At 43.1% G+C, this 11,371-nt stretch overlaps 2 protein-coding genes across 16 annotated transcripts in view; one reads left to right on the top strand and one right to left on the bottom strand.

Moving 5' to 3' along the window:
• Positions 1 to 274: 274 nt before the first annotated feature.
• Positions 275 to 6,332, bottom strand: LOC118391534 (sorting nexin-18-like). Its single transcript, XM_035783022.2, has 2 exons — positions 4,519 to 6,332; positions 275 to 1,490 (listed from the first exon to the last, which is right to left on the bottom strand). The coding sequence occupies exons 1-2, from the start codon at positions 5,993 to 5,995 to the stop codon at positions 1,252 to 1,254; spliced, it is 1,716 nt and encodes a 571-aa protein (XP_035638915.1). The 5' UTR covers positions 5,996 to 6,332; the 3' UTR covers positions 275 to 1,251.
• A 678-nt stretch (positions 6,333 to 7,010) lies between these two features.
• The window catches only part of LOC118391537 (ADP-ribosylation factor-like protein 15), a 90,598-nt gene continuing 86,237 nt past the window's right edge, over positions 7,011 to 11,371 (top strand). For 14 of the 15 annotated variants that reach the window (XR_008061121.1, XR_008061119.1, XR_008061118.1 and 11 more), the window contains exon 1: positions 7,017 to 7,652. Coding sequence is in view for 2 of the 15 variants with exons in the window: in XM_035783029.2 (XP_035638922.1) it covers positions 7,641 to 7,652 (12 nt within the window). In the remaining 13 variants the exon portion in view is untranslated. Of the gene's footprint in view, positions 7,653 to 11,371 lie in introns of all 15 variants that reach the window. The other variant, XM_035783030.2, reaches the window with a different exon arrangement.

Raw genomic sequence — 11,371 nt, 5'->3', positions numbered from 1 at the left:
CTTCAACATTAGGGATTCCCACAGAGACATAATTTTCAGTATTATTTTGGCCGATCTCCCTGTGCCCCTTCCCCCTATTGAGAACAATAAGAAGGAATGGAAAATCATGTGTTCTGTTCTCCCCCAGGGTTCTAGAATCTTAAAGCTTGTTCCTGGCACAGATCTCTCTAGGAGGTTTCACATAACGAGCTCCAGAAACTACAACAGGTTGCCCTCTCTATGATAACACACACGTAGACATTGATACACATGCACACACACACACAAAGGGACATGTCATTCATATTTGCCATGATACTGAAATCACGTTATATTTGTTCAGAGGAAAAGGCAAATGAGGGGGATTCAATGCAACAGGTTAAACATGTTTTCACAGATATAATTGTGATTCTAAACAATTTCCTTACTAAAATCATACTACATATTCTTGAAGTGACACTAATTGTATAAGTGATGATTTAACATATCCTGTCACGCAAGACTACATTATCAAGTTTTGCAGACAACAACCCTCTCTGTCAATGAAGGAATAATTCTCACTCCTATTTCATATCCATCAGTGCAGTACCTGCATAGATCTGCTCACTTCCAACTGTAGAATGGATGAATAATCTTGTCAAGGAAAAACAACACATAACCAATTACATTGTCATTACGGACTAGTTACTTTAGTTCGCACCATAAAACATATTCCGTTTAAATGGGGAATACTTCTCTGAGATGGGGAGGTCAAAATGTGTCCCTCGATCTTTTTGCCAAACCAGTGCTCCAGTCTTGATCAGATTATGAAATAGGGAACACTGCAGAACTGCACAGTGCCAAGACCAGCACACTCCCCATGTTCCTACCCCATGTTCTCATAATCTCTCTCTCCCTCAACTCCTCCTCTCTTCATCCCTCTGTATCCACCCTCCTCTCTCCCTTAGTCCCCCCTCCTCCTCTCTTCATCCCTCTGTATCCACCCTCCTCTCTCCCTTAGTCCCCCCTCATCCTCTCTTTATCCCTCTGTATCCACCCTCCTCTCTCCCTTAGTCCCCCCTCCTCCTCTCTTTATCCCTCTGTGTCCCCCCTCCTCCTCTCTTCATCCCTCTGTATCCACCCTCCTCTCTCTCCCTTAGTCCCCCCTCCTCCTCTCTTCATTCCTCTGTATCCACCCTCCTCTCTTCATCCTTCTGTATCCACCCTCCTCTCCCTTAGTCCCCCCTCCTCCTCTCTTTATCCCTCTGTATCCATGCTCCTCTCTCCAGGGCCTTATATGATATCCTCGTCGTACTTCTGCAGTGCCTCTTCTAGCTTCCCAGTGATCTTCTGGAAGAAGATGATTTGCTGCTGGAGGTGGTGTTGCATCTGGCTCTTGAAGTCACGTACGCGCGTACGGTGAAAGTGCTGGATCTCAGCCAGTGTGGCGCAGGAAATTATGTTACAACGCTCGTTGATGGTTGATCCCTCCCCTTCTTGTTTCTGGCACTCCTTCACTTTGGTAAGGGCACCTGGGGAGATAGGTGGAGGAGAGAAAGAAGGAGATGGAACGGGAGAAATATGAGTGGGGAAAGGGTTCGAGAGAAGGGTATCAAAGGTATTCCTATTAATGGTGAAAAGGAAAAGGCCATATTTAGTCAAGCAAACTCTGGTTGAATCATGAATCTGTACCTTTGAAAAGTTTTAACATGACTCAGAAAGAAGAGTTGACCATTGGTTTCATTCCCTCTGCTCTCTGTCCATATAGTAGTAGACTAAAGCCAATGCTCCGTGGTGGCACTCACACATAGTTATAATCGTCTAATTCAAAGCAGTCTGTTTGGTTTACAGCTGATTACACTGTGGAGTACTGTGGCTAAATGGTTATCAACAGCTACAAACACTGAACAACCTATTTATATGTGAATAGCTCAGAACAGCAATTGTTGTAATGAGATATGAACAATTAAATTGTTGCCGTGAAGGACACATACACTACATGACCAAAAGTATATGGACACCTGCTCGTCGAACATCTCATTTCAAAATCATGGGCATTAATATGCCTCCACTCTTCTGTGAAGACTTTCCACTAGATTTTTGAACATTGTTGCGGGGATTTGCTTCCATTCAGCCACAAGAGCATTAGTAACTTCGGGCACTGATGTTGGGCAATTACGCCTGGCTTGCAGTCCCTGTTCCAATTCATCCCAAAGGTTTTTGATGGGGTTGAGGTCAGGGCTCTGTGCAGGCCAGTCAAGTTCTTCCACACCAATCTCGACAAACCATTTCTGTTCTGGACCTTGATTTGTGCACAGGGCATTTTCATGCTAAAACAGCAAAGGGCCTTCCCCAAATGTTTACCATTAAGGTGGAAGCACAGAATCGTCTATAATGTCATTGTATGCTGTAGCGTTAAGATTTCCCTTCACTGGAACTAAGGTGCCTAGCCCGAACCATGAAAAACAGCCCCAGACCATTATTCCTTATCCACCAAACTTTACAGTTGGCACTATGCATTGGGGCAGGTAGCATTCTCCTGGCATCCACCAAACCCAGATTCGTCTGTCGGACTGGACTGCCAGATAGTGAACCGTGATTCATCACTCCAGAGAATACGTTTCCACTGCTCCAGAGTTCAATGGCGGTGAGGTTTACACCATTCCACCCAACGCTTGGCATTGCGCATGGTGATCTTAGGCTTGTGTGTGGCTGCTCGGCCATGGAAACCCATTTCCGATGAACAGCTATTGTGCTGACGTTGCTTCCAGAGGCAGTTTGGAACTCAGTAGTGAGTTTTGCAACCGAGGACAGACAATTTTTACGCACTTCAGCACTCTGCGGTCCCGTTCTGTGAGCTTGTGTGGCCTACCACCTTAACGGCTGAGCCGTTATTGCTCCTAGGTGTTGCCACTTCACAATAACAACACTTACAGTTGACCGGGGCAGCTCTAGCAGGGCAGAAATTTAATGAACTGACTTGTTGGAAAGTAAACTTTATTTAACTAGGCAAGTCAGTTAAGAACAAAATTCTGCACACATGACTGACTGTAAGTCGCTTTGGATAAAAGCGTCTGCTAAATGGCATATATTATTATTATATATAATATTCTTACTTACAATGACGAACGACCCGGCCATTCTACTGCCAATGTTTGTCTCTGGAGATTGCATGGCCGTGTGCTCGATTTTATACACCTGTCAGCAATGGATTTGGCTGAAATAGCTGAATCTACTAATTTGAAGGGGTGTTCACATACTTTGTATATATAGTGTACTTGAGCTCTGAATGTGCAAATGGAAGATTTACCTAAAGACTTTTCCGCTGGTTTAGTGAATACCCTTATCTACAGCCATTAGACTCCAGGTCTTATCTGGGGAATATAAATCAACACGGGCGCACACACACACACACACACACACACACACACACACACACACACACACACACACACACACACACACACACACACACACACACACACACACACACACACACACACACACACACACACACACACACACACACACACACACACACACATGCAGACACACACACACACACACACACACACACACACACACACACACACACACACACATGCACACACACACACACACACACACACACACACATGCAGACACACACTTGGATGAATAAATATACTAATGATATTAAATTAAATTGGACTTTGTTCTTTTCGGCACTTGCATGCAATCACAGAGCCAGAGCACCAATAAGCTGAACTTCTGCACCGGTGCTAGTGGGAAGAAATGTGTCCAGGCAATATTGTGCAGCAGCTCCCCAGATCCCCACCCTTGGAGAGGAAAATCACTTAATCCTAAGGCTATTCCGCATTCCAATATTCCCAGGGAAACGCTGGACAAGAGGCCCCGGAATCTCCTCCTTCTAATTCTATGCCGATGTAGGCTAACATAACCTTCAATGTCACAACTGAACTTGGACAACATAGCATGTTACAAAACGGCACCCCAAATTTATGTGCCTACTATTTAACAAATCTATTACAAAGTGACAAATAAGAGAACGCTGCATCCATTCGTAAAATGAGAACTAAAGAGTTCTGTTGGTAACCACGTTTCCTTCAAGACTATGCCTAGCTTTAAGAGCCCTGAGTTGTGATTATAGTCCAAAACTCTGATCTCACTCTCTTCATTGGGTGTGAGACAAAACTCTCAAATCTCTCTTTCAGGACAGAGAATGAAATGTCATGCCTCAAGGCCATATTCTTCAGCATTACTCAACAGAGAACACTGTGAAAGCAAACTTTTGCCAGGGTGCACAAAAGTTGTACATAATACAAAACATGTGTGTGTCATGTTACATGATCTGAAGTAATGTTCAAAACACAAAACATTTTGCTGCGAGGGATATCCAGGAAAGCCAAGGCAAAATGTGTTTTTGTTCATCATCAACATAACCCCTAGAAATAGAATGCCCATGAGAGTGCAGCTAAATTGCAACGTTTAGAGGGTCTTTGACCATTCTATGGACTCTATTTCTAGAGCAGAGACCGCTGTGATATAATCATACGGTACCTTTCTGAACATGGATGATATCAGGATAGTTGGCCAGGTGTCCCTTGTACAGGTCCAGCAGATCCGATATGGGGTCCAAATCCTGTCTGGGCTGCTCAGCAAAGTAGTCTCCTATAGCCTCGTAGGCCTCTCCTGTGAATGCTATGGCACGGTTCAGTCCTACAGAATAGGACTGCTGGTCCATCTCAAATGCTTGGCCCAACAGTTTGAAAGACTGACCCACTTTCTGATACTCTTTCTTAAACCCGGTGATCTGCTTCCGGGCGAACTCGTTGATGGTGGCATTCACCACTAGGCAGTTGTCATCCATCTTCCTGGTGAAGGCTTTAAACCCATCGACCTTGTTCTCTACCTCCTGTAGGTCCAGTGGAACAGCCGGGGTGGAGATGGTTAGGAAGAAGTTAGCGCCAGTCAACTCATCCTTCTCTGCCTTTCTCTTGCCCATCTTCCACGTCTTCTCGTCTGTGCTGGGGCAGGTGAGGAAGTGCTGGAACACGTCACATCTAGCCAGGACAGGGTGGCTCGTCATGTGGTTCATCCACCATATCAAACCTTTTCTGCGTTTGGAGACAAAGTCCTGTTCAAAGCGCCCAGTGGCCTGTTTCTCAGGCAGATGGGGGACTGAGATGACAGGGAAGCGTTCCACAAGTCGAGCGTAGAGCCAGTCAAAGTGCTTGTATCTTCTATTCACCTGGCTCTGGGTGTGGGATGGAGTCAGTCTGTATGACATGTAACTCTTCATGCCTTTGAATTTTGTCTGTTTGGTGGGGTCATCGATGGAGCAGGCAAACGGGTATGGGTCTTCCTGCCACTCTGGTCCATACTGCCCCATGACAACACAGATCTTGTCCCCATCTTTGACAAAGGCAGCCGCCTCGCCCAATACAAAAGCCTCTCCGCCAGATTTCACAAAGGTTGAGAACCTGTTGAGGTTTTTTCCTATTGTTGCTGAACTTTTGGCTTGGGAACTGTCACGTCTCCCAGGCAACGAAGTAGTCACTGTGTATGCTGTGGAACTAGTTCCATCATTGTCATGTTTAGTTCCGGGCTCAGCCGCCACAGTAGAGCTGTCATCCCAGTCATCATCCCAGTCATCATCACTACCTTGACTGGTCTGGTAACCATGGCGCTGGGGAATTTGCACAGGATAAGCAGAGTGGGTCGGATCTTTAATGTTCTCAGCACGAGAGTGGGACTGGGAATAGTATGATGAATCATATCCACTTGATGGGGAGTCGGGTTGACCTTGATCCGCCGACATGCCATTATTGTTGGATGAGATGTCAGATGATTCATTTCTGAGAATCTCCACGTATGAGGCTGGAAAAAGACCAGTATCCCCTCTGCTGTTTGTTCCCTCTAGCCATCCCTCTATGTCTTGTTCGCTGTATAAAGTAACAACTTCGTTCTCAGTAATCGATATCTCTCCTAGATTTTCCGAACTAAAGTCGTACAAGGCTTTTGCCCTAAACGCCATAGTTTATAACACAAACAACTGGGCAGCGCGCGACCGAGTCCTGATAGACTATTAATTAGTCATGCGAGCGAGCCATCGGACCACCGTATCACTTTGTATTCAGCACCAAACTCTTTTTTTAGTTTTAGTTCTTTGCAATCGGGCTGTAGAATGTCGTCCGAAAATAAATGTCAAGTTGTAAAACATGCGCTTGTAATTCTCTGTAGTCTAATCGCATGCGTGAAAGTCAAATAACAATGTCTTCTTTTTCTTCATGAAAAGGTACAACGGAGAAAGTCCTATTCCAGATGCTAAAGGCTTGTAACAGGACTAGTCCGCAGACGAAAGACTGAATATTCGAGGGTGGAGCTAGTTCTAGGCCACATATAACCACTGAGATATGCATTCAGCAGGCAACACAGCAGCGAGCAATACGTTTGGTCAAGTTTCCATATTGTTACAATGATGTCATATTTTTACGAAGAATATATCGTTATAACGATGTTACAATACAATTTTGTTTCATGCTGCATTCAGAGCTTCAAGCCACTGGAGTCTGCCTGTTTCACAATTTTCAAAGCATTAAAGCATTTGCAACATCTGCTGGAGCCTCTATAGCCAGGATATAGTTTTGTTTTGTTTAAATAATCAATGTCCGCATATTTGTTATATCATTCAAGTAGACCAAGAATATTTAAAACCTCAAATTATACCATGACTGTGATCATGCAACATATAAGATATGTGAAGTTTAAAATAGTTTTTAAAAATCTGTTATCTGTGCTGTTAGCCCATATTTGATGTTTGAAAAATGTATTTACTTTGTGCCATGTCGGCCCATATTTGATGTTTGGAAAAGGTAATCCTCGTATTCATTGTTAAATTGTATTTAAAAAAAAATTGGGCTTCATGTATCCCTAATCATGAAATAGTTTGTTTGCTCACAGTGTTCTGGTGTATCGTTGCGTATTAACCACTAGAGGTCCCTACACGCACATTATTAGAGAAGGAATGACATTTTCTCACTTCGAGGCTAAGTTTAATTGTCATGTTTTTGTAAAAATAACCTTGCTAGATTTAAATAGTGTAGCGGATGGGACAGCCCTGCAGAAAGGTAACATCAGTAAAGTAAACGAAGCTTCTACTGTACAAAGTCACGTGACGTCCAGTGACAAGCGGGGGGATGTCATAAAATCCAAGAAAACTAACTTGTGTACGTTTCCGGGATATTACCAAATTTCGACACGGTGGTTGAGGTTTTGATTTGAACCACTCAGAAGTTACTCTATAGTATAGCATCAAATCATTGTTACTTTGATGTATAGAATTTTAAACGTTTGTAATATAATCATATAGGAATCCTATGACCGGATCTAACCAAATTAAGACCAACCGATTATCGCAGTTTCGCTCGAATATCTTTCATTACGCTTCGCATTGAAAACGCTTTCCATATTTCCTGCAACATTGTGTGTATCCTACAGTCCAAACTCGGATTCTTGCTAGAGACCAAAACAAAACCATTTGAAAAGAAGGCCGTGCATAGAATTCCGAGTGTATACATTTAGCCTAGCTAGTTTAGGAGAAAATAGTGGTTTACCTGGAATACGCCAACCACCAACCAATTTCTGTTTCGGGAGAGCACGTCAAGCTACTAAAGTATTTCATGGATTTTCTGGTATGGTATTTTTCTTTGATTGTCATGCTGTCATATGAGGCTCTGTCTGTGGCTTTATTTTCGATTTGGCATAGGCTAATTCCCCCTCCCCCTTTAAAAAACAAACAAAAATAAATAAATAATAATTGAGCACTGAGGGATTTGGAGGCTCAGTCTAGTTTTGGAGAACCCAGTACAAGGGTCAATCTGTCTGGTCTGGTTGGTGGAACACTCGTTCCTTGGCCATTAGGATAACCAACAAAATTGCAACCATTGCAGCTGGGCCAAACAATATTGGACCTCCCTTCTATTTGGTTTTGTGATTAAGTTTTGAGCCACAGTAGTGTAGTCATACTGTCGGGTAATGATGTCAGACTGAGATTATTATCTGGGGAGGAGTCACCAGTAGGCCAGATGTTTAAAGCTGGACTTTACACATTCTTATATTTTGACACATTTTCGGGGCTTAATCATATCTCTTTCAGCGTGTATGTGTGTGTGCACGCTGTTGTGTTTTTCTCATGGGTTTGTGTTTACATGTCAACATCTGCCTTCCAAATCTATCACGTCTGTAGGAGATACCCTAAAAAATAGCAAACGATTGCGTCACACAGGGGGTGTGGTAATGTCATTTAGAGGTCTGATGACATTTCAGGGGTCAGCGTGGGGTATGTTGGACATGACAAGATAGTGGCTATCTGTAACAGGGTGGGGGGTGTACTCTATAACAGACTTGTTTTGCTGTGTTCGGTGGCTAGCCTATATCCCATCTATACACGTTGGGGTTTTGACCTGGCGTTGTGACTCTGTTGTCCCTTCATCTGTAAAGTGTTTTCTCCAATGGGAACAACCGATGGGAACAACCGATGGGAACAACCGATAAGAGGTTTTCGTAGGATGGAGCATTTCCTCAAGAAAGGAAGGAAGGCTGCTTAAAATAGCTCAACATGTAGGCTGCAAACCAAGGGAGGAAGGACAAAGATGATGAACCTGCAATATTGTACAGGCCCACATTTACACTTGACATTTTAGTCATTTAGCAGACGCTCTTATCCAGAGCGACTTAAAGAAGCATGGAGCCAGTAACCGAAAGGTCGCTGGTTCAAATACCCTAGCAGATAAGGTGAAACAAGTGTTGATGTGCCCTTGAGCAAGGCACTTAACCCTAATTTGCTCCAGGAGCACTGTACTACTATGGCTGACCCAGTAAAACAACACATTTCACTGCACCTATCTGGTGTATGTGACAAAACATAAATAATATATATATTTTTTCACCTAGTCTGTTCGAAGATTCAAACCAAAAATAATCGACCTTTTGGTTACTGGCCCAATGCTCTTAACCAGTGGTGTAAAGTGCTACTTAACTCGTCTTTTGGGGTATCTGTACTTTACATTTCTATTTTTGCCAAATTTCACTTTTACTTCACTACATTCCTAAAGAAAATAATGTACTTTTACCCCATACATTTTCCCTGACACCCAAAAGTACTCATTACATTTTGGGCGGCGGGTAGCCTAGAGTGGTTAGAGCGTTGGACTAGTAACTGAAAGGTTGCTAGATCGAATCCCTGAGCTGACAAGGTAAAAATATGTTGTTCTGCCCCTGAACAAGGCAGTTAACCCACTGTTCCTGGGCCGTCATTGTAAATAAGAATTTGTTCTTAACCGACTTGCCTAGTTATATAAAAAGAACTTGTTACATTTTGACTGGAAAATAGTCCAATTCACACACTTGTCAAGAGAGCATCCCTATTGCCTCTGATCTGGTGGACTCCCATAACACAAATTCTTTGTTTGTAAATTATATCTGAGTGTTGGAGTGTGCCCCTGGCTATCTGTCCCAAAAATTTCAAAGGAGCTTGAATTTCAACATATCCAATTGGTAGTTACAGTATTGTCCCATCGCTGCAACCTCCGTACGGAATCGGGAGAGGCGAAGGTCGAGAGCCGTGCGTCCTCCGACTCACAACCCCGCCAAGCCACATGGCTTCTTGACACAATGCACTCTTAACCCGGACGCCAGCACCAATGTGTCGGAAGAAACACCGTGCATGCGCCCGCCCCACCACAGGAGTCGCTAGAGCACAATGGAACATGGACATCCCGGCCGGCCTAACCCGGACGACGCTGGGCCAATTGTGCGTCGCCTCATGGGTCTCCCAGTCATGGCTGGCTGCGACACAGTTCGGTATCGAACCAGGATCTGTAGTAACGTAGTTAGTAGTGCGATGCAGTACCTTAGACCACTGCACCATTCAGGAGGCCCCATTCCATTTACTTTTGATACTTAAGTATATTTAAAACCAAATATTTGTAAACTTTTACTCAATAAGTATTTTACTTAGTGACTTTCACTTTTACTTAAGTAATTTTCTATTAAGTTACCTTTACTTTTACTCAAGTATGACAAAGTACTTTTCCCATTAGGCTACATTGCACCACCAGACCTAGTCTTGCATGTCTCTTCAAATCCCACCACTAGCTCTCTTGGAAAAAGGAAAGGGAAAAAGTCCTGTAGTCAGAGAGCCCCCTTCTCTTAAACTATTTGTGATGAAGTCTTCTCCCTGTAACCAGACCCTCTCCAGGCATGGAGAGAACTGTTGTAAACAAGCCTGTGTTTTGACTTAAAAAGGGAATGTTTAGGTAACAACTCCAAAAATCTTGTGTGTTCTCCTTTGTCATTTGATTCGGGGCAATTCCACGGTAACAGAGACTCACAATACATGCCAATCCATTGATTGCAAAGTTTAACAAACCATACACCTATATGCGGAAATCTACTTTTAACAATTGCCACCGAATATTTTTACTAAAGCACATTTACTTGAGGAGCAGTGCAGATGCAAAGTTTTGTAACAGAACATTTATTGGGGTTGACATCCATACAAACATCATACTCAGATTGTTTTATCTCAACATAGTGTAAAATACTCATATAAACAATAACCTAAATGTAGGCACATTTTGATGGGGGCAATGAGGAGACTTGGTATCATTCCCCACGGCCCTTATCCCCCACGCGTTTCCATGGAAATTCCCTAGTTTTTTCCCGAGTTGGATTGACCTCTACCACCTCAATACAGAAATGCATCATTATGAGTGTATTCTCTCAATGGGGATGTGTTTTCAATAGGTAGGAAAAGGTAGAAATATGTAATATCCTTCTTTTGAATGTTTAGGTATAATTCTACACACTGGCTATTATTCTAATTATCTCCGCCCCCAAACAAGACCAAATATGGTTGGTCCAGACATGACAAAATCTTTACCAATCATAGACGTCTATGTTTCACAGTACAGCCCAGTAAAACACAGTAAAGTAGAGTTCAGTACAGGTCAGTAGAGCGAAGTACAGTAAAGTATGAGTTCAGCACAATGGAGTATATTTCAGCACAGTAGATACAAGTAGAGTGTAGTTCAGTAGAATATAGGCCATTATTTCATACTGTACTCTAGTCGTGTGCTCCACTGTACTGGACTATCCTCCATTGTACTCTGTACTGTACTGGACTATCCTCCATTGTACTCTGTACTGTACTGAACTATCCTCCATTGTACTCTGTACTGTACTATCCTCCATTGTACTCTGTACTGTACTGAACTATCCTCCATTGTACTCTGTACTGTACTGAACTATCCTCCATTGTACTCTGTACTGTACTGGACTATCCTCCATTGTACTCTGTACTGTACTGGATTATCCTCCATTGTACTCTGTACTGTACTGTACTATCCTC

Source organism: Oncorhynchus keta, chromosome 12 (assembly GCF_023373465.1).
Source record: "Oncorhynchus keta strain PuntledgeMale-10-30-2019 chromosome 12, Oket_V2, whole genome shotgun sequence".
Classification (NCBI taxonomy): Eukaryota; Metazoa; Chordata; class Actinopteri; order Salmoniformes; family Salmonidae; genus Oncorhynchus; species Oncorhynchus keta.
The sequence above is the reverse complement of the archived record's forward strand: the minus strand, read 5'-3'. Positions and strand labels throughout refer to the sequence as shown.

What these genes read in the sequence shown, in the direction of transcription:
- LOC118391534 (XM_035783022.2), bottom strand. Translation starts at nt 5,995, where the DNA reads ATGGCGTTTAGGGCAAAAGCCTTGTACGACTTTAGTTCGGAAAATCTA. An exon ending in TATCATCCATGTTCAGAAAG is followed by an intron (nt 1,491 to 4,518) that starts GTACCGTATGAT and finishes CTATCTCCCCAG; the next exon opens with GTGCCCTTACCAAAGTGAAG.